Source organism: Manihot esculenta, chromosome 8 (assembly GCF_001659605.2).
Source record: "Manihot esculenta cultivar AM560-2 chromosome 8, M.esculenta_v8, whole genome shotgun sequence".
Lineage (NCBI taxonomy): Eukaryota > Viridiplantae > Streptophyta > Magnoliopsida > Malpighiales > Euphorbiaceae > Manihot > Manihot esculenta.
The window spans coordinates 9,866,352-9,891,014 of record NC_035168.2 but is presented as its reverse complement, the minus strand read 5'-3'; the positions used below and the strand labels follow the sequence as shown (position 1 = coordinate 9,891,014).

The 24,663-nt window shown below is 32.5% G+C and overlaps 1 protein-coding gene across 1 annotated transcript; it reads left to right on the top strand.

Moving 5' to 3' along the window:
• The first annotated feature begins 4,890 nt into the window (after positions 1 to 4,890).
• On the top strand, positions 4,891 to 21,652 carry LOC110620457 (cellulose synthase-like protein D3). The gene is made up of 4 exons (XM_021764206.2): positions 4,891 to 5,401; positions 6,204 to 7,102; positions 16,923 to 17,727; positions 19,623 to 21,652. Exons 2-4 carry the CDS (start codon positions 6,237 to 6,239, stop codon positions 21,378 to 21,380), a joined length of 3,429 nt encoding a protein of 1,142 aa, XP_021619898.1. The 5' UTR covers positions 4,891 to 5,401; positions 6,204 to 6,236; the 3' UTR covers positions 21,381 to 21,652.
• Positions 21,653 to 24,663: the final 3,011 nt, after the last annotated feature.

The following is a 24,663-nucleotide window of genomic DNA, read 5'->3' as shown; positions in this document are numbered from 1 at the left end:
ATCATCCTACTGAAAGTCAAGTAGTAATCTCACATGCTTAGACTTCTTGGATTTGTGTAAAATAGATGCTTGTTTGATATGGTGCACGTGTTTCATTAGAATACATTTACTTGATTAGATATTTCCTATTAAAACACTAAGGTAAAATATAAGAAAATACGCATAAGAGAAAAGTGTTGATTTTCAGCAATAAATTCTAGGTAAGAAGAGTATCTAACACTTTCCATCTCTCACATTCACTATCTCGCTTCTAAACCATTCGGTTATAGATTATAAAAGATAGTGGACTTTTATTAAGAGTAAGTTGCTTAAACCACATCTTTCTCTTTGTACTTGGGTGTATTGGGTGGTTACTAGGGCTGTGCACAGTTACTAAGGGTCTCAAACTAAATAGAAAAACAGTATCGAATCAAATCAGAACTGAAAAAGAAAAAACTAATAGTATAGGAATCAAAACATACTAAACCAATTTTGTTTATATATTTAATTGTGATTCTGGTTCTTTCTCAAGATATGTACTAAAACCGAATCGAAATCATACCAAAAAATTAATTTTTTATATTTATATTTTTAAAACAACCCATAATCTCACTTGCCCTCTCCCAATCATGCATACACTCTCCCGCATGCATATAGGGCATAAACACTAGTCCAAGCCCCCAACAATCAGCACATAAACATACATTGGGCACAAAACCCACAAAAACCTTAACATGCATATCTACCCATACTCAACCATTAAAACCTCTTAAAACTTCATTAAACACAAAGGGAAGCAAGGATCTACACTTACCTCTTGAAGATCGAGGGTTGATGCGATCCCTAACCCGGAGGTGTGGAGGATCCAAGCTCCAAAAGCCTCCAAGCTCCAAAACTTCTATTTAAGCTTCAAAACTTCAAAACAAGGGTAGAACTCATGAAAACTTGAGAGATGGGTAGGGAAAGCGTGAAAACGACCAAAGGAGGATAAAAAACTCACCTGAGCTCGAGAATGGGGAGAAAACTCGCCCATTTCCGATCTGAGGGCTCTTTATAGGTGGCCTGGTCAACCACCTTCGGCAGCCTAACGTGCCCCCTAAACTCATGCATGTTCGGCGGCCGAACTTGAGGTTCGGCGGCCGAACCTTGGTTCGTTCAAACAAAGCTTTCGGAGGCCAAAAGCGCTTTCGAAACCTTTCCATGTTCGGCGGCCGAACTTCACTTTCGGCGGCCAAACCTGGCAAATGCCTCCTTGGCCTAATGTTTTAAAAACTCATTTCTTTTCCATTAAAAACCATAAAATCGTGTGAAAACATTTTAGAAACACCTTTTACCCCTCTAGAAGACTCTGGCATCGTCAGAATTTCAGATTCCAACGGAGATTCTACCGGAAGGTAGGGATTCCGATGCCGGGATCTAGCCGGGTATTACAAATTTATCCCATGTCTTACTAGAAAGGAGAGAAGTGGTGAAAGAGTTTTACAGGCTTGTTAATAAAGGCTTACAGCTGAAGTTATCTAGTACATGTACTTTAGTAGTATAGATAAAAGTAACACCTGTGTTTCTAGAATAAGTGGCGCAGAAGTAACACAATGTTCCAAAGTTGGTAAAAATAGCAGGAGTAGTTTAGCAAGATAAGAATGATGATTTCAGATTTGACAATAGATGAATTCTTTATTATGGAAACAAATTATGTGTACTAGATAACATAGATTTAAAAAGAAACCTTGAATGTTAGAAACATGGTTAGTATGATAAGGTGTTGTATCTCACTTTGGCATGAAAATATCTTAGTAGTAAAACTTTTAGGATAAGTTAACTATAAAAATGGACTTAAAATGCATGTTTAAAAATTTAGAGAAACCTAGTGGAACCTTTATTTACTATGTACAGAATTTTACTTAGAAATCATGCATGTTTAGAAACCCCACTTGTGTGCAAAATAATAATGGCATAAATTGAATATAAGAATATATAATTAGGACAACTTCGTAATCATCCTACTGAAAGTCAAGTAGTAATCTCACATGCTTAGACTTCTTGGATTTGTGTAAAATAGATGCTTGTTTGATATGGTGCACGTGTTTCATTAGAATACATTTACTTGATTAGAGATTTCCTATTAAAACACTAAGGTAAAATATAAGAAAATACGCATAAGAGAAAAGTGTTGATTTTCAGCAATAAATTCTAGGTAAGAAGAGTATCTAACACTTTCCATCTCTCACATTCACTATCTCGCTTCTAAACCATTCGGTTATAGATTATAAAAGATAGTGGACTTTTATTAAGAGTAAGTTACTTAAACCACATCTTTCTCTTTGTACTTGGGTGTATTGGGTGGTTACTAGGGCTGTGCACAGTTACTAAGGGTCTCAAACTAAATAGAAAAACAGTATCGAATCAAATCAGAACTGAAAAAGAAAAAACTAATAGTATAGGAATCAAAACATACTAAACCAATTTTGTTTATATATTTAATTGTGATTCTGGTTCTTTCTCAAGATATGTACTAAAACCGAATCGAAATCATACCAAAAAATTAATTTTATATATTTATATTTTTAAATAATTTATAGTTATATTATAATTTTAATATATACTTCATATAATTTCAATAAAATTACACACATAAAATTATAATATTATTTAATTATTAAATTTTTTTGTATTATTTAACTAATTTAATTAATTAATTATTCTTCGTTCTATCTGAATAGATTATTATATATATATATAATCTCTATATTAATAAAATTATACTAATCAAATATAAATTACTAAAATCAATTACTTATATACACATTGTTATTATTATCTTTTTTTCTAATATATATATATAATTTAATAAAATTAGAAACAAATTAAAATAAAATAATTATACATATTCTTTGAAAAAATATATATTATTTTCAACTAAATTATACAGTTTTTCTTCTTCTTTTTCTTTTAAAAATTTAAAAATTATATTAGCAAAAACTATATTATATTTAATTATTCAATATCTTGATTTATTTTAAATAGAAATATTATATAATATTTATGGATATTTAATATTATTTTAATGTTAAAATGTGAGACTTATTAATTTGATACAATTAATATTTATACTACATTAAAAATATTTAATTATTTTAATAAAATTTAAATTTTATTATAAAAATAAAACTTTATTAAAATTAGAAGTGAAATTTATTAAAGTCAGAGTGAAAATTGAAAACATATGAAATCATATCGAAATTGTACTAAATTTTAATTTCGTTTTTAAATTTAAAAAAAAATTCAAGAGACTGAATTTAATTATAGTTTTGATTTTTATAAGGAATTGTTCTAGAATTAGAATCACACACTTTTATTGGTGATTCATATTTTTCTTTGGTATTCGTTAAAACGAATAAAAAATTTAAATTTCATAATAGTATTATGGAAAGAAGAGATCTTAATAAGCTCGAGTGCAATCGCCAACCGTTGCTCACACAAGCTGTTGCCATCTACTGTCATTTCTACATTAGGATTTGTGGAGAAATATTCTAGAGAACGGGTAGGTATACATAGATTTATGGAGGAAAATATATTTTGGGTTTACATATTTTCTTCTTGATTTTAAGTATTTATTGTTGTTTTTTATTTTTTTATTTTGATAGAATAAAAAAAATAATTTTAATTAAAATAAATTATATTAATAGTTAATTTCCTTTATAATTAATTCGTCTATTTATTTTTTACAATTAAAAGTTTTACTATTATTTTTAAATGAATAAATTATATTTTAATTTTTAAATTTTAGTATCATTAATATCTTATATATTTTTAAAATTGAATATTTAAATATATATAATAAGTTTACATAAACTCCCATATTTTCATCTATTTCATAGTATTAAAAATGTGAAAATATATTTATTATTTCCTTTTTAAATTATTAATGTTAAAAGAGTTAGAATTTCATTCATTTTCCTTTATTTATTAAATTTAAATATTTTAATTCTTCATTTTTTATTTTAAAAAAATATTTAAATTTCTATTAATTTTTATTTAAATTATCACATTCAACTAATTTTTAATATTTTTATCCTTCAATTTTCATTTATTAAAATATTTTAATATTCCATAACTTTAAAACTTCCAAAAAGTTAAATTGTATCAAGTAACCTATAAATAGATTTTAAATTTTTGTAATGAATATTTTAGAACGAAAATTATATTTTTAGAAGTTTGACCTTCCATTAATTTTGAATTAATATATATAATAAATAGAAGAATAATAATTTTGAATAAATTAAATATAGATGAATTTAAGTATTTAATTTTAAAAAAATAAGAATTAATCTATTAATTGTATTTAAATTTATGATTAAAATATAATTTATATAATATAAAATATTTCACTTAAATTTAATATTCACGAGAGTATTTTAAACATTTAAAATGTTTATTCACTTTTAAATGTGTTGACTAATAGAATTATTGATGGAAAAATCTTTAATTTGGACGGGTAAATTATAGATTTTAAATATTTAATTTTAAAAATATAGAAATTAATTTATTATTAACGCTAAAATTTAAAAATTAAAATGTAATTTAACATTTAAATATTTAAAAGTATAAGAAATAATATTTTTATTATTAAAAAATAAGAAAAAATATTTTTTTTTTTAAAAAAAATTGAATAAATTGACATTTAGAGGGAGTGTTTTGGATAAATTAGACTAAACGCATAATTTTAGGTAAAAATGGACATGAGTATAAAGTTTAGGGGTTTTCTATTGCACACAACGTAAAAAAGACAGGAAAACGACTGTTGGAAAGAAAAAAAAGAAAAAGAAAAGGAAAAAGAAAAATAAGAAGAAGAGGAAAACGGAACGGTCAATCTTTTATAAAAATTACTCAACCCGGTCAGTTTCTTTCTTTTCTCCTTCACTAACATTTACCTTGCACATGCCCTGTCTGGCATGATGTGGATCTTCAATTACCATTACCACCTCCATTATCAAATTTGCTTAGCTCTGCCGAAACCCAAGACTACCTTTCCCTTCCTAAAACGTTTCTTCTCTTTCTCCCCTTCTTTTTACAGACCCAGCGGCCAAAAGAAAGAAAGATAAAAACCATTTCCTTTTTATTCTTTTGCATGTTTTTGGCCTCAAACTACAAGAAGAACAACCCTTACCCAGCAAAGCTTTTGTATTAAATAACTTATTTAGTCCTGATCATACCTTAGTTGCTTGTAGTTTTTTGCTCCTGACTCTTTGTCTGTCTACTGAGATCTTCTTTTCTTTATCTAATTTGAGAAATTGTAAACAGCTGGTGACTTTGAAGCATTGGTTTGTTTCTTTTTCTCCTTTATAAAGATTGGTCCATTTTGCAAGTAGTCTCTTTTAGAGCTTTGATCGAATCAAACAAAGGATTTGCTCATCTTTAGAAGGTAAGCCTTTTCTTAGCAGTAGTACTATGTTCACGATCTGCAATTTCTTGGTTGGAAAAAATATGGATCCAACTTTTCTTGCTTTAATGTAAAAATGTTTTGCTCTTAAAGAGTTTTCTTTTTAGTGTCAGAGCTATTGAAATGGGATTTGGGATCTTGGATTTTGAGAGAAACTACTACTAAGTTGTTTTGTGATCTCTGGGTTTTGAATTTGCGTTCATTTTGCTCTTAAGCTTGTTCCTCTACTATTTAGTTTCTTTTCACATTTCTTGGAATGTGTTTATTTTTGCGCCTGTTTCAGCTAATTATGGGGTTTTGGTTGCGATGTTTTTGTTTAATTGCGGAGAAAATGTAAGGAAAAGAGTTTGGATCTTAAGCTCAGCTTGCTTTTGTAATTCTACTCTGCTGCTCGTATGATGCAATGTTTTTGACGATAAAATTTAATTATTATATACTATATGATTTATTTTATTTCCAGCTAACAAAGGGTGTGGATGATCTGTTGCTGTTGTCCCAGATTGTGTATACCGCGTAGAGATTTTGAAACCTTTTGAAGTTATGGTTTGGCAACGTTACCATGTTCTCTGTTTTTTTGTGTGTTGTAAGATGTAGACTTGGATAGTGTGGGTTGTAAAATTGTCTTGATTGTTGTTAATACGTGAAGCATTAGATTTTTACAGTTCTCTATCTATTCTTAATAGATTTTCTCAATCTGGTTTTAATTATGATTTTTTAAAAGGATTTAGTCCTACATAAATGCAACATAAGCTGATAGAAATTTTATTATATCATGAAATTTCAGGATCTGAAGAGACTTCTCTGTTAGTAACCAAATATGGCTTCAAAATCATTTAAACTTAGCCGATCAAGTTTGTCGGTTAGCTCAGATGCTACTGACTCTCAGAAGCCTCCACTGCCTCCAACTGTGACATTTGGACGAAGAACTTCTTCAGGTCGCTATGTCAGCTACTCAAGGGATGATCTTGATAGTGAACTGGGGAGTGGTGATTTCATGAACTATACAGTGCAGCTACCACCCACACCTGATAACCAACCCATGGATCCATCTATCTCACAGAAGGTTGAAGAGCAATATGTGTCGAATTCACTCTTTACTGGCGGCTTTAATAGTGTCACAAGGGCTCATCTAATGGAAAAGGTGATTGATTCTGAAACAAGCCATCCCCAGATGGCTGGTGCCAAGGGATCCTCCTGTTTGATTCCAGGCTGTGATGCAAAGGTTATGAGTGATGAACGAGGTGTGGATATTTTGCCTTGTGAGTGTGATTTTAAAATATGTCGAGATTGCTATATAGATGCAGTGAAAACTGTGGAGGGAATTTGCCCTGGTTGTAAGGAGCCTTATAAGAACATTGAATTGGATGAAGTAGCTACAGATAATGGGAGGCCACTTCCACTCCCTCCACCACGAACAGGGTCCAAAATGGAGAGGAGGTTGTCATTAATGAAGTCAACAAAGTCAGCCCTCATAAGGAGCCACACAGGGGATTTTGATCATAATAGGTGGCTTTTTGAAACAAAGGGAACTTATGGATATGGAAATGCTATATGGCCGAATGATGCAGGTTTTGGCAATGGGAAGGATGAAGAAGTTGCTGAACCAAAAGAATTTATTAGTAAACCTTGGAGGCCACTCACCAGGAAACTAAAGATACCAGCTGCTGTCATCAGCCCATACAGGTACAATCTCCTTCTACATCATACTTGTCTTCTCCTAGAGCATTCATTTTGAAACTTTCTTTTAGGATGAAGAAATTTCTTTCCCCATATTCTTTCTATTAGATAACAATACAGCTGTGATTAGTTATTGTAGATAAGTCTCTTCTGTAACTGAATAGCTTAGAGTCTTATCCTTTGTATTCTATAAATACTTGTAATTATAGACGTAATACACATCGAGACTAATATTCTATAACCATTTACATGGTATCAGAGCTCTATTAGGTATCAACTCTTTCCTTTCTTCTGTTTTTTTTTTCTCTCCCTGTTCTCGTTGTCTTCGTCATGTCTTCCAACACAACAGCCCCTTCTCATCCTGCCGAGTCTTCCACCCAACCTGCTGTTTCCAATTCTTCTCTCCATCCATCTTTTGGAGTTTCTAATATCAAAAATTATGTCAATGAAGCTCTCAATTTCACCAACTACCTTCTCTGGCGTTCTCTCATTATTCCTGTTTTACAGGGTTATGATGTGTATGATCACGTTGATGGTTCAGTTCCTGCACCACCATGTGTATTAACAAATTCTGCTGGTGAATCTAAACCAAATCCAGATTTCTTATTATGGAAACAAATTGACCGTCTCGTTTTATCTTGGATTCAGGCTACTCTTAGTCCTGATATCTTGCGTAGTCTCATCAAACCAAATGTTGTTCTTACTGCTCAGCAAGCCTGGGAAGCTATCGAAACTCTGTTTCATGATCAAGCTCATGCAAAACTTCTTCAACTTAAAGCAGACTTTTCCAGCACTGTTAAGGATAATTCTACCATTGATGAATATCTTCAGAAATTAAAAACTGTTTATGATTCCCTCTGTTCTATTGGTCATGCTATTACTGAGGATGACTTAGTTATGCAGATACTGGATGGTTTGCCTGTTGAATATGAAAATGTTGTCATCCATTTGACGGGAAAGAAACCTCTTCCTTCTTTTGCGGAGACACGTACTTCTTTATATCTTCAGGAGTTGCGATTGCAAAGTCGCGCAAAGAAACAATCTCAGCCAGTTCCAAATCCGGCAAATTCGCAGACAGCGTTAGTTTCTACTGAACGCAATTCTTCTTCTAATCAACGAAGCCGTGGAGGTCGAGGTCGTGGTGGCCGTAATTCTGGTTACTATCATAACACTGGTGGTGATTCCTATGGCAGAGGGGGTCGTGGTGGTCGTTCTGGACGAGGAGGACGTGGATATTATTACAATCAATCATCTTCTATGTATCATCCTGGATCCAATTTTTCAGGTTCATACAATGGTGTGCTTGGTCCTCGACCCACTGGTTTTTCTTCACCATATGCTGGTTTTCCACCTCAATCTGCTGGTTTTTCTCAACCCACACAGTGTCAGATTTGTTTCGAATATACCCATATAGCAAGAGATTGCCCACATTTTACTCGTTCTGGACAATTCTCGGGTGATCGATCCTTTGCTGCGGTTCAATTTCCTGAACCTGTGCATTCTGCGTGGCTACCAGATACAGGTGCTACTTCCCACATGACACCTACTCCAGGTATCCTGTCTTCGTGTCTTCCAACTCCCGTTTCTAATAATGTTGTGTTTGGTAATGGACATTCTCTTCCTGTCACTCATATTGGTTCAAATTCTTTTCCATTACCTAGTCGTGATTTACTTTTAAAAGATGTTCTTGTCGTCCCTTCTTTAACTCATAATTTAATTTCTGTTAAGAAATTTGCTCGTGATAATTCCTGTTCAGTTGAGTTTGATCCCTATGGTTTTTGTGTGAAGGATCTCACGACGCGGACTCCACTTCTCAGTTGCAGTAGTCCAGGGGACCTTTATGAGTTCTCTCCTTCTTCATTTTCGTCTTCTTTGTCTGGTGGTTCTACGAGTCTGATTGCTTCGGCAAATTCATTCGAGTTGTGGCATCGTCGTTTAGGACACCCTAATTCTTCCATTTTGTCAAAGTTATTTCGAACATCTAGTTTTAATAAAGTGTCTTGTACTGCTTGTCGATTGGGCAAGCATACTAAGTTGTCGTTTTCTCATTCTCATGTAAGAGCTTCGGCTCCTTTTGCATTAATTCATTCTGACGTTTGGTCTTCTCCTGTTTCATCTTTTAGTGGCTATCGATATTATGTGGTGTTTATGGATGATTACTCTCGATATGTGTGGTTATATCCTTTAAAACGAAAGAGTGAGGTTTATAATTATTTTGTTTCATTTGTGGCTTATGTAAAAACCCAATTTGGTGTTTTGATTAAGTGTTTGCAGTGTGATGGAGGTGGCGAATACATTAGCAATCATTTTCAACAGTTTGCTTCTAATAATGGTATCCGTCTGCAATTTTCTTGTCCGTATACGCCACAGCAAAATGGCGCGGCTGAACGATTACATCGCACATTAATAACTATGGTCAGAACTTTGCTTACTCAATCCAATTTATCTTTGCAATTTTGGGTGGAGGCTGTGCATATGGCGGTACATTTACATAATATTTTGCCTAGTGAGACATTACAATTTAAATCTCCTTATGAACAATTACTGGGTAAACCGCCTTCTTATACTCATTTACGAGTTTTTGGCTGTTCTTGTTTTCCTAACGTAACAGCAACAGTGTCTCATAAGTTGGAAAATCGCTCAATTCATTGTATTTTCCTTGGGTATCCTGATACTTACAAGGGATTTCGTTGTTATAATCCGAAAACTGGCAAAGTGATTATTTCTAGACATGTGCTGTTTGACGAACATCAATTTCCCTTTTTACAGTTCCAGCAACATGTTTCTGCACAACCAGCAGCTTCTGTGCAACGTGGCTTCCATCTTCCTTCCTTTCCAAGGCAAGTACCATTGTTACAAAGTTGTTCGAGTAATAATAGAGCTCAGAATCAGCAAGCTGTTACCGTACAGGACTGCCGTTCTCCTGTTCATTCAGCACCAACGGATTCTGGAAATCAGTCACCTGCGGATCATTTCGATACCACCAGTCCTGCTGTTGCGGCTTCTACACCTATTGTTCCTAATGAAACAAATAATGCCTTGACTCTTTTTCCTGCAGATTTGGCAATTACAGGTCCCTCAACTCAGACTTTGCATCCCATGCAAACTCGTCTCAAAGATGGGATTCGAAAACCAAAGAAAATTTTCTCCTTGACTGCTCATGGTGATCAGAATCAGATTTTGCCCGAACCTAAAACCTATACAGAAGCTCAAAGACATCCTGAATGGAGGAAGGCGATGTCTACTGAATATGACGCATTATTGCGCAATCAGACATGGAAGTTGGTTCCTAAGCCATCCAATGTTAATATTATAGGTTCGAAGTGGGTGTATAAAGTGAAACTTCGATCCGATGGAACTCTCGAACGGTACAAAGCCCGTTTGGTTGCACAAGGATATGCTCAGAAGCCTGGATTGGATTATGATGAAACTTACAGTCCGGTTGTCAAACCAACAACAATTCGGACTGTACTTTCTCTTGCTGTTTCGAGACAATGGCCGGTGCATCAACTAGACGTCAAGAATGCTTTTTTGCATGGGGTTTTGAAAGAAAATGTTTATATGAAACAGCCACGGGGATTTATACATCCGGCTTTTCCAGAATATGTATGTCAGCTTCAAAAGGCTCTTTATGGATTGAAGCAGGCGCCGCGGGCGTGGTTTGAGCGTTTTACGAATTTTTTGAAAATGATTGGTTTCAAAGGAAGTCGTGCGGATTCCTCGATGTTTGTGCTGCGTGAGGGACAACACATGGCTGTGTTATTACTTTATGTGGATGATATAGTATTGACAGCTTCGTCCCAAACTTTGATGAGTCGGCTATTACAGGTTCTTAAATCGGAATTTGCTATGTCTGATTTAGGAAGTTTGCACTATTTTCTTGGTATATCTGTCAAGCAAAATTTGGATGGGTTGTTTTTGCATCAATATAAATATGCAACGGATTTATTAAAGAGAGCAGGAATGGAGATGGCTAAACCTGTGTCAACACCAACTCTTAATGAGTCCTTGTCTTTGTCATCCGATAGTGCTTTACTCAGTGATCCACAACTATACAGAAGCCTTGTTGGCGCTTTACAGTACTTGACTTTTACTCGGCCGGACATTGCTTTTGCTGTTAACCAGGTGTGTCAATTCATGCATAATCCAAGAGAGAAACATATGCTTGCGGTAAAGCGAATTTTACGATATGTCAAGGGGACTGTACATTATGGTTTGCAATTTTATAAGGGTGGTTCGCAGACTTTAACAGCTTATTCTGATGCCGATTGGGCAGGTTGCCATGATACTCGCCGGTCCACTACAGGTTTTTGTCTTTATTTTGGTCACAATCTGATTTCTTGGTCTGCCAAGAAACAGCCAACTGTTTCACGATCAAGCGCGGAAGCAGAATATAGAGCAGTAGCTAGTACGGTGGCTGAACTGACTTGGATTACTAGTTTATTGCGTGAGCTTGGAATACAGCTTGAAGAGCCACCTGTGGTGTTTTGTGACAACATTAGTACTACATATATGTCAGCTAATCCCATTCAACATGCACGAACTAAGCATATTGAATTGGACATTCATTTTGTACGCGAAAAAGTCATCTCTGGACACCTACAAGTTCATCATATTGCAAGTACTGATCAAACAGCTGATGTGTTTACTAAAGGACTTTCTGGGACACGTTTTCGTTTACTAAGAGACAATCTATGTGTTATGCCACACATTGATTGAGGGGGGATATTAGATAACAATACAGCTGTGATTAGTTATTGTAGATAAGTCTCTTCTGTAACTGAATAGCTTAGAGTCTTATCCTTTGTATTCTATAAATACTTGTAATTATAGACGTAATACACATGAGACTAATATTCTATAACCATTTACACTTTCTGCCTATTGGTGTATTAACTTCTGGTGGTCTGAGTTCTTCCACTCAACTGCAGGGGGTGAGTAGTATTCGGTTCAAACCGAAAAAATCAACCGAACCGAATTAATTTGAAAATTCGATTCCATATTTTATTCATTTCGGTTTGGTTTTTAATTTCAAAAATTTCGGTTATTTCGGTTCAGTTCGATTTTGACCAGAAAAAAATCAAACCGGACCGATTAGTGATAATAGTATATTATTTTCAATAATATAGAGAGATTAGATTATATTAAGGTTAAAATCTTCCAATTAAATTGTAAAATACTAAAAATAAAGGGTAAAAAATAATAAAATTATTAAAAATTCAAACCGATCAAACTAAACCAAATCAAACTGGTTCGGTTTGATTAGTTTCTGACTAAAATCAATTCGATTCGATTTGTATAAATACCAAAATTTCAGTTTTCGGTTTATTCGGTTCGGTTCGGTTTTGAAGCGAATCGACCGAATGCTCACCCCTACTCAATTGCACACGGACACCAACTGAGTTTTGCACCGGTTATTATTATATTTTAAGATGATTTTTGGATTTGTGAAGAATTTATAACAATGTAGTGAAAAATTTACTTTCAAATAATGGCAATCTTTAACATTGTTATTTGTTACTAAAAGTATTGTTTTATTTTATGTTGTTGTGACACTAATTTATACAAGGTCCCTCTTAAAATATTAACAAGTTTTTTGAAAATGTCATTGTTTAAAATCCTGAAGTTGTGGAGAAAGTTAAATATAGCTCTAGACACGCAATTTAAAATTCCCCCTTCTACTTATGTGTCCAAAATATTACGTAATGTAACTACCGTTATTTACAGGTTTTGAAGGGTCCGTGGCCGTTAAGGCCTTGCAATAATGACAACAAAATTTTGTTGTCATATTGGCCATTATGGCAGTAAAAGTAATGGCTGCAATGACCATTACTTTTCTTTTCACAGCAGGAATCTTCAAAGTAGCTGTTTTTTCTCCTCCATCAGCCATAGTCACATGAATTTGAATTATTGGAGGGTTCTTTCACAGCAGCCTTCTTTCATCTTCATATTCCAAATAAAAAAACTAAAAAAAAGTCATATTTCTCTCATGTTCTTTCACAGCAACTCATACTTAATGATATCAATCAACTTCTTCTCAACTCCCTCAAATTTCTCTCAAATTTCACTACCTTTCTAATTTGTTTATTTAATATATTTGCACTTTTATTAAATTATATAACTTGATAATAAGTACAAAGATATCAAATAAACACAACACTAAGTTATATATCTTTGTTTTGTGTTTATTTGGTATATTTGTACTTATTATTAAGTTGTATAATTTAGTTTTGATTATATCTTTAAATATCTTTTAATTTCATGAACTTTGCAAATTTTCTAAAAAAAATTGTGCCTACTTTCGTTACTCGTGACTGCGATCACTATTTGAAACCACGGTCCAAACCCTCTAGCTGTTGAACTATTAGGTGATGAGAATAAATATGTGGTTTTTGCATCTACCCAAGGTTTTCAGACTTGGCTTGGTTTGAGAGCTAGTGAAAAAAGAGAGTTAAAGATTCAATATGAATTGAACTTGTACACTGTCCATACTAAATATTTTTGTAAATCTTAAATTCATTTTGATCATTGATATTTTTTTGGAGATTTACAATTTAGTCACTAGGTATTGCCATTAATTATTACAAGTCAGTTCTTATATTTTCAGAACCAATTAAAATATCCTTGATCTTTGCCTCCATTAATGGTTTAGTCCTTAGCCGTTAAAGGACCACAAAATGACCAAATTACACATGTTAATTATTTCTATTTTCTTCCTCAAGTTGCCAAATGTTTCTTCCAATTCCAACAAACAATTTCCTAATGCCAGCAACCCCACCCCCACATCCAATGGGAACGCCGGCCGTCCAGCCTTTCCCTTCATCAAACCAATGCTGACCAACCTCTTTCTCTTTGGCACCACTCATCAATAGTCCTTGCACAATAGATTGCGACATCTCCTTTGTTTTTTTTTTTCCGATTCGCGCATTAACGCCCCACCATATCATCTTGCAACATCTTTTTTCTCTGAGTCGCGTGTCAACAACCCCACCACACTAGATTGAGATAGCTCCTTCATTCTTCTCTGTGTCGCGCATTTGGTTCTAGATTTTGTTTGCTTTTGAATTGAATATTGTATGTATAAATTGGAACTCATCAATCCATAGAGTTTTCAGTAACCAAAACTATAATTTTCCAACATTGGAATTCCCAGGAAGCAATATTGGGAGAAATTAGTAGGAAGATAAGGGTCGAGACAATTTGTTATAATTTCCTTCCATGTATTTATTTTGGAGGGTATCATATGAGACATGTTGATGTCTCCTCCTGCCATAAGCCTGTTGTTTCTAAAGCTCTTTAGGGGGAGTGACTAGTTGGCTATTAGCAAAGACCGGGCCCAGCTGGCTATTGTAGGCCTATGAAGTTCCTGAGTTGTGCCTTTACTGCTTGTAGTCCTTTGAATTGACAAAACTAGTAGCAATACATCCGACTCATATCTTTTCCCTAATAAAGTGACAATCCACTTCTATATGTTTCGTTCTTTCATGGAAGACTGAACCCATAACATCAATATTTAGATACAATTGGGAGCAAGATAATGAAACAAAAACCAAGTTTCACTCCTTTCATTCCTTTCATTAGATTGGTTGTCGATGGTGGATGTGAATAATAAATGCGCACCCAATGCAAAGAATGCACACCAAATGCAAAGCCTCTCCTTTAGGCTATGAGTTATTCATACGGGCACAAACAAATGGATCATTCTAATGCAAAATCTTTTTAGCTTGTCATTGAGATGCTGACAAAATTAGAGTCAATCAGTGTCGAAAGCAGTTGAAAAATGTTTGTGTCTATTGAAGCAGTTGACATGTTGATTGAAAGGAGGGAGATGAGGTGAGCGGAAGTGCCATGAGTGAGCAAGTGGTTGGTGTTCAATAGCGCTCTAGTTGATGGCATTCCTCTCTGCGATTGGCACATGAGGAACCATGAGACACAACACTGAGGAAGCAAATCTTTGTCGTAGAGATGAGATGGTGGCCAAGGACCTCAATTCTCATTACCTATGGAAGTTGAGGCTACCTCTATGGTCATTATAGAGTATCTTCTCCAAAGGCGTTTGAGCTGCAACTGTCTTGCCTCACATGATGCCCCTTGGAGGCCAGTCTTAAGGACTCATAAGAGTGGCTGTAGAGCTTGGGTAAATCAAAAGGTATTGATATGCTCTGATTTAATGTTTTAGGTGAGGATGTGGGGAGAAAATGAAGAGAAGGTTTAGGGATTTCTTTGGAACACGTTAAAATGATTTGGGGAGAAAACGAACAAAGATTAAGGGATTTCAAGGGTGAAGTGACTTTTGTTATTGATAAAGCTATTTTTGGAATTAAATTTTAGTGTCTTTCTTTTGACCAATCTTAAATCATTGAGTTAATGGATTGTTGGATTGAACTAAAACTGAAAGTATTCAATTCTATATATGGAGGGATATCCATTAATTATGACAAAATTTAGGGCTACAAACTAATTTTCCTTTTTTTCCTTTATATTAGTATATTAAATTAATAATTACTGTTAAATAAACTTTAAATATATCTTATGCAACTAATAATCTTTTATAAATTGATCCTGATATACTAGTATAATATCAATTTAATGCTAAATTAAATACCTGAATTTTGGTATATTAACTTAATAAACATAACATTTTAAGAATTAATTTTAGTATATTAGGTTGTATAACCCAAATGTCCTTTCAATTTAACAAACTTTGTCTAATTTATTTTTAATTTCAGTTAGTAATACTTATTTTTTGTTGACAGTCCTTTTGCAAAATTGGCTATTGAAAAACATTAATAATCAAGGTATAGAGTTAATTTTTTGGAGAAATGTACATCAATATTACGTCTAAGGCAAAAAAAAAAAAAAAAAGCCTATTTAGTCCCTATGGTTTACTAAAACTACTTGCTTGGTCCCTCCATCTCTAAAAACAAATTAGTTAGTCTTGTATTTTCAAATCGTTAACTATTTAATTTCTTTCGTGAATTGCAGGCAGGGACTAAATAATTGTGATTTTGAAATTGCAAGAACTATATTGTTGTGATTTTAAAACTACAAGGACTGAATAATTTTGATTTTGAAATTGCAAAGACTGAAATAGTTTTATTTTGAGAATATAGGAAATAATTAGAAACAATGGCATTCTAATCATTTTATGTATTATTAACAACCTAAATACATGGAGGGACTAACTAGTTAATAGTTCTACAAAAACTACTAAAGAGTTATGATGTAAGCACAACCAGTTAGCAGTTTGAAGAAAAGGGACTAAATAGTTAACCGTTTGAAAAGGCAAGGACTAACTGTGTTTTTTGAAATAGAGAGACAAAGTAGTCAGTTTCGTTAAACCACAGGCAATAAATAGTGATTTCCAAACATAAAATAGAATTATCTTGTATTTTTGCCTTTTGAGTAGTTGCTATGTGCCACTAACCAACTTCCATGTACAAACAATGTCTTCTTATACAAATATTGACAAGAAATAAAAGACTAAAATCCGATCCTTGACCGGGTCAATCAGGTTTGGAACGGGTTACATAATTTTTTGTTGTAAAAGGTAATATGACATTGTCATTTCCCTTTTTTTTCTGGTAGAATCGGTTGGACTGGTCTAGGTTTGACAACAATGTGTCTACCTTAAAAGTCTACTGTTTGGTCTGGCCAGATTTTTCCTTTTAATATCACATGCAAAATCCACTATCTTCACTTCACACTCTTGTTTATTCCATTTTGTTTGATATGTGCAATAACAGTCATGGTTTAAGAAATCTAGTTTCTTACTCCATGTTATGCTGACGAGGCTTTGTGCATTCTGTTGTCTGTTTTCTTACAGGCTGCTAATTTTTATCCGGATTGTGGCCCTTGGCTTGTTCTTGACATGGAGAGTCAGACATCAAAACAATGACGCAATCTGGCTGTGGGGGATGTCAGTTGTTTGTGAGATATGGTTTACTTTTTCTTGGCTTCTTGACCAATTTCCCAAGTTATGCCCAATTAATCGGGCCACAGATCTTAATGTATTGAAAGAGAAATTTGAAACACCCAGCCCTAGTAATCCCACAGGTAAATCTGATCTCCCTGGCATAGATGTCTTTGTCTCTACTGCAGACCCAGAGAAAGAACCACCCCTTGTCACTGCAAACACTATTTTGTCAATCCTAGCTGCTGATTACCCGGTTGAGAAACTTGCTTGTTATGTATCTGATGATGGGGGTGCGCTTCTAACGTTTGAGGCCATGGCAGAAGCAGCAAGTTTTGCTAATATTTGGGTTCCTTTCTGCCGTAAACATGACATTGAGCCCAGGAATCCAGAATCTTATTTCAATTTGAAGAGGGATCCTTACAAGAACAAAGTGCGGCCAGATTTTGTCAAGGATCGCCGGAGAGTGAAGCGTGAATATGATGAATTCAAGGTCCGAATTAATGGCTTGCCTGACTCTATTCGCCGTCGTTCTGATGCCTATCATGCTCGTGAGGAAATAAAAGCGGTGAAACTTCAACGACAGAACAGAGATGAACCTGTGGAGAATGTAAAAATTCCAAAAGCTACATGGATGGCTGATGGTACGCATTGGCCAGGGACTTGGATGCACCCTGCACCTGAGCATTCTAGGGGTGATCACGCGGGTATAATACAGGTATGAGTTTTGCTGCTGAGTTTTGTGCTAGTTGTTCAAATCAAAATATAACTGAAAATAATGAAATAAAAATTTAGTCAAAATAAGAGTTCATTTTGCTGCAGTATATTATGTGCCATTCTAATACTCCAATTCTTCATTTTGCCATTGTTAGAATTGATGAAATTCCAAACTACAATTAAGGGGGAATGTTATGGAAAGTTGAATCTATTTAATATAGGATTTGTATTCCTAAATAGATAGAATAATTATGTCTGTATATTTCTATGATCATGGAATTTGATATATTCCTATTATAGTTGGAAAATCCTTCGTTTATGATATCATACCATATATGTCTTGAATCTTCCATTATAAATAGAAAATCTTTGTATTAGTGAAATAATCCAATTTAATAAAGATGTAATAAAGATGTAGCACTTTGAGGTTTTGTCTGCGGATGTAGGCTCGTATAGCTGAATCACGTAAATTTTTTTTGTTATTGTCTTCTCTCTCTTTTATTATTTTAAATTTAATATGGCATTAGAGTCTTCAATTTTTTTCAATTTTTTTGAGGCTTTTTGTTTGGGTACTGTTCACGGACACTATTAATTGGTACTAATTATGGATACTGTTCACACTTACTTTTGTGTTCGATTGGTGTGGATCAATCCTGTGAGTTGTTTTCTCTTGATGTTTTCTCATCGGTATTACTTTTGGAGAGTAATTTTGTGTTGATATTTTCTCGCTAGTATTACCTTTGAAGAAGAATTTTGTATTGATGTTTTCTTGCCGGTATTGCCTTTGGAGAGGGAAGTGCAATTCTAAGGATTGTTTTGCATTTTGGTACTTTGTGTGAGTGCCTTTGTGCGAATAGTTTTGAATGTGCTCATGAGTTGCTGGATGGAAGGTGTTATGAGGAAGTTTTTGGCTTTTGCATAGAATTTCATCAAGGGGAGTGTTAGAATTGATGAGATTCCAAGCTACAATTAAGGGGAAATGTTATGGAAAGTTGAATCTATTTAATATAGGATTTGTATTTCTAAATAAATAGAATAATTATGTTTTTATATATTTCTATGATTATGGAATTTGATATATTCCTATTATAGTTAGAGAACCCATTATTTATGGTATCATAATATATATATCTTATATCTTGCATTATAAATAGGAACCATTTATATTAGTGAGATAATCCAATTCAATAAAGATGTAGCCCTTTGAGATTTTGTGTTCGTGGATGTAAACTTTCATAATCGAACCATGTAAATCTTTTTATGTTATTGTTCTCTCTTTTATTATTCTAAATTTAAGAGCCATATTGTATCCATGTCACACAACACTTCATGGGATAAGACATGGAATATGTTCGCCCGACGCATATCTATGCACTAGGATACTTGAGTGACATATTCATGCATAGTTAATAGGACGTTCTTTGTTCTCAAGATGAAGAGCTTATATAAAAATAGTTATTTGATTGTATTTTGGATGATATATTTGGTTCTATTTGATCATCTATGTAGACTATAATTGTTACTATATAATTTTGTATTTTTTTTATTCTAATTTATTTTGTATCACATAACATATCCAAGCACCCGTGTCTGAACTTAGATTCATATTTTCTATTTAGAAAATTGACAAGTAAGACGCAGGGATATACACCCATGTCCAAGTAACATAGTACTCCACTAGTCTTTGAAAACTAAATGTTATACAATGTTTACTTCAGTCAATAATTAACGTAATCATTGGTTGTATGATGATAGTTTTCATTGCGGTTATTGATTGAGTTATTCATAATTATTGACCAACAATAGACCAACTCATAGCACTTGCTTTCTTGTTTTGAGAAAAAAAAAAGATGGCACGAGTTGAAACTTGAAATTAATCAATTGCATGTGATGCAGGTGATGTTGAAACCTCCTAGTGATGAACCACTGCATGGAAATGCTGATGATATGAAGATACTGGATTTTACTGATGTAGATATCCGTCTCCCACTACTCGTCTATGTTTCTCGTGAGAAACGTCCTGGCTATGATCACAACAAGAAGGCAGGGGCCATGAATGCGCTTGTTAGAGCCTCAGCCATTATGTCCAACGGCCCATTCATTCTCAACCTCGACTGTGATCATTACATTTATAACTCCCAGGCAATGAGAGAAGGCATGTGCTTCATGATGGATCGAGGTGGTGACCGCATCTGTTATGTTCAGTTCCCTCAGAGGTTTGAAGGCATTGACCCTTCTGATCGATATGCTAATCACAACACTGTTTTCTTTGATGTCAATATGCGTGCACTTGATGGTCTTATGGGCCCAGTGTATGTTGGAACTGGATGCCTCTTTAGGAGGATTGCCCTATATGGATTTGATCCTCCTCGAGCAAAAGAACACCACCCAGGTTGCTTCAGCTGTTGCTTTGAACGCCACAAGAGTCATTCCTCAGTTGGAAATACCCCAGAAGAGAACAGGGCATTAAGAATGGGTGATTCTGATGATGAAGAGATGAACCTCTCTGAGTTCCCAAAGAAGTTTGGCAACTCCACATTCCTTGTTGATTCAATTCCAGTGGCAGAATTTCAAGGTCGCCCTCTTGCAGATCATCCAGCTGTTAAGAATGGACGCCCACCTGGTGCACTTACCATTCCTCGTGAGCTTCTTGATGCATCAACTGTTGCAGAGGCAATCAGTGTTGTCTCTTGCTGGTATGAAGACAAGACGGAGTGGGGACAGCGAATTGGATGGATTTACGGATCTGTTACTGAAGATGTTGTCACCGGTTATAGAATGCACAACAGGGGCTGGAAATCAGTTTATTGTGTGACCAAGCGCGATGCCTTCCGTGGCACTGCACCAATCAATCTCACAGATAGGCTTCATCAAGTCCTCAGGTGGGCTACTGGTTCTGTTGAGATTTTCTTCTCGCGCAACAATGCCCTGCTGGCCAGCCCGAGAATGAAATTCCTGCAGAGGATAGCTTATCTCAATGTTGGTATTTACCCATTTACTTCCATCTTCCTGATTGTCTACTGCTTCCTACCTGCACTGTCCCTCTTCTCCGGCCAGTTCATTGTCCAGACCCTTAATGTTACTTTCCTCGTCTACCTGCTCATCATTTCTGTAACTCTAAGTTTACTAGCTTTGCTCGAGATCAAATGGTCTGGCATTGCATTAGAGGAGTGGTGGAGGAATGAACAGTTTTGGTTGATTGGAGGGACAAGCGCACACCTTGCTGCTGTACTTCAGGGGTTGTTGAAAGTCATTGCAGGAATTGAAATTTCTTTCACCTTGACATCGAAATCAGCTGGTGATGATGTGGATGATGACTTTGCTGACCTTTATATTGTCAAATGGACTTCTTTGATGATACCGCCAATTGTGATCATGATGGTCAACTTAATTGCAATAGCAGTTGGATTTAGCCGGACAATATACAGTGTCATTCCACAGTGGAGCCGTTTAATAGGTGGGGTTTTCTTCAGTTTCTGGGTCTTGGCTCATCTCTATCCTTTCGCCAAAGGTCTGATGGGAAGACGAGGAAGAACACCGACCATTGTCTTTGTGTGGTCAGGGCTTATTGCCATAACCATATCCCTCCTTTGGGTGGCTATCAATCCCCCCTCTGATACTAACCAAATTGGAGGCTCATTCCAGTTCCCTTGATATGCCAATCATTTCTGCTGAGTTGCATTTGTTCAATGATTCTTCAACTAGATTTTAGCTTATTTTTTTTCCCTTAAAATTTTTTATACCGGACAAAAGACAAGGAAATGTTCAGTTCCTTGTATCCATTTTCAGTGTGGCAGTTCTAATGGAGGGGAGCAAGAAGCAGAAATTCTAGTGCCGGTTTTCCAGGCTTGCCCTGGGGATCTGCATTTGAAATGTAGAACTTCTCTAATTAATTGCCTAATCAAGTTTTGACTTTTGAGTCTTAATTGTATCTAGTGTAGTTCAAGATCGAATCAAACAATGCCAGCTAGCTCAAGCTTTCTGATTAGTCTAATTAATCTTTTTTAATATCTTGTTTAAAAAGAAATTAAAATGATGAATTTTAGATCTAAAGTTTCGTTCATTAACATAATAAAAAATTTCAACATTTACAGCAAAATATCTAAAATAAAAAGAGTTGATCTATTGTTTTACAATCAATTGTATTTGTTGATGATTCAAAAAAAAAAAAAAAAAAAAAAAAAAAAAAGGAGAATTATTATAAATTTCTTGAGTTTAAAAATATTTTAATTTTTCTCTTTTTCAACCATATTCCTCGACTAAACTATGTTTTCTTTAATTACTATTAAATTTCACTTTATTTTATGAAAAACATTTTAAAAAAATATTTTTCATATTTTTTTCACATTTGAACTACTCAAAATATTTAATTAACAAAAAAAATTTTACTAATTAAAAAAAAATTACAAATTAATTTTAAAAAATAATTTTTTAAAAAAAAATAAATCATTTTTCACACTTAAAATTTTTTATTAAAAACATTTATATATAAATTTTTAAATATTTTTTATTTTTTAAATTAAAATTAAATAATAAAAAATAAATTATTTTATCAAAAAATATTATAAAAAATATTTTTTAAAAAGTTATTTTTTGAAAAAAAAAGTTTAAAATTTTAAAAATTTTTAAAAATTTACTAATTAATCTCTATTTCAAATTCTCACAAATAATAAATTAAAATTATTATACTGAAAAACCGTTAATGATCATAATCTTATGTCACAATTTTTATTTATTTTATTTTAATTTTTCAATTATATTTATTTTAAAAATATTAAATATTAAAAAATATTTTAAAAAATTTATTAAAAATAAAAGAAAAAAGTGAATAATAATTTTGAGATAAAAAAATATAAAAATTATGGATATCATTTAATTTTTATAATTTTAATTATATCTATTATTTAGTCCTCATAATTTGAAATACTATTAATCTATCTAATTAAATATAAAATAAGTTAATTAATAATTAAAAAAAAACATAATAATTTGAGTTTATAAAATATAAAAATATTAAATAATTTTAAAATAAAAATAAATTAGTGAATTCAGAGAGTCGTGTTCATACTTCAAATTTTTATTCCGATTTATCAAATATCTTTATTTAATTAATTACTTATATCAATATTTATACATAACAATAATTAATATCAATTATAAAAATGCAACATTTTTTTAAAATATTAATATGGTCATATTTCAAATTTGGAAAAAAAACAATCCGTAAATTCGATGTTTAAGGAACCATACTTTATTTTAGACTTTTGTATAATTTTATTTTAATATTATTGATATAATATTAAGTTTACCTATTACTACTAAAATGTGATGGTCATTTTTTTAATTGAATTAAACCGATCCGACTGAATAAATCAAAAATTAAAATTTTGGTATTTATAAAAATTGAATCGAATCGATTTTGATAAAAAATCGAATCAAATTAAACTGGTCTGATTCGATTCAATTCAGTTCGGTTTGAATTTTTAATAAATTTTTTATTTTTAATATTTTAAAATTTAATTGGAATATTTAACCTGATCTAATCTCTATATATTATTGAAAATAATATACTATTATCACTAATCGGTTCGATTTTATTTTTTTTTTATTTTTTTCTGATCAAAATTGAATCGAACAAAAATAATTGAAAATTTTAAAATTAAAAATTAAACCAAATCGAAATAAATAAAAAATCAAACTGAAATTTTAAATTAATTCGATTTGATTAATTTTTTTCGATTTGAACCGAATACTGCTCACCAGTACTAAATTTATAGATACCTTTCAATAAAATAGTTTACAGAAAAATCAAAATATGAAACACGAATTATGTTAAATCGTAATCTCTTAAACTTTACCTATAAAATTTGTAAACTTTTGCTAAAAATTATAGGATTTAAGTATAAAAAGTTAAATGATAATATTTTATTTGGTGTTTTTCGTAATTTAATATTTTTATTATTATTTATAATAAATTATATTTTTTTATTTATGTAAAGAGATATTATTTTTTTTCATTAAAATTATATGCAAATTTTACATAATTTAACTATAGGAGTTAATAAATTTAGATTAAATAATTAACTTTCCATAACCTCTTAAAATTTTCTGAAAAATTTATAAATTTTAGTTAAAATTATATGATTTAAACATAAAAGGTTAAATAACAATATTTTATTTTGCTGGTAACTAATTTAATATTATTTTTTTTTAATTTGAAATTGGAAATTAGAGAGTAAAATCTTATATTTTTCATGTTTATTCAAATGCACTTTCCATCAGATTAAACCTATGAGTGCAACTAATTTAATATTTTTATTGATATGAATAATAGAATTATGACATTTTTTATTTACCTGAACAAATGTTATTTTAATATTAAGTTGTAAATTTTTATAATTTGCTATTTTACGAAAAATAGTGGACTTTACAAAATTTAATTGTAAAGTTGATAAATTAAGTTAAATATGTAATCTCTCAAAATTTTTTATAAAATTTATAATTTTCATTTAAAATTATAGGTTTAAATATAAAACATTAAATGTAATATTTTATTTTCTCATTACCAAATTTAATATTTTATTAGTATTTGTAATAAAATTATATATTTATTTTATTTACGTGAACAAATATTATTTTTTCTTAAATTTGTAAGTTTTTTTTTATAATTTATTATTTTTGAGAAAATAATAGACTTTTACAAAATCTAATTGTTGAAGGGGATAAATTATGTTAAATAATTAGTTTTTCACAATCCCTTAAAATTTTCTTTCAAATTTAAAAATTTTAATTAAAATTATAGTATTTAAACATTAAACATTGATGTAACCGAAAATAGATGTAACGACCCGAAAATCGGACCGCTACCGGCGCTAGGATCCGGGTCGACTTAAGGCCGCCGGGACCCGTAGCAAGCCCGACATAGAACCTGTGAACC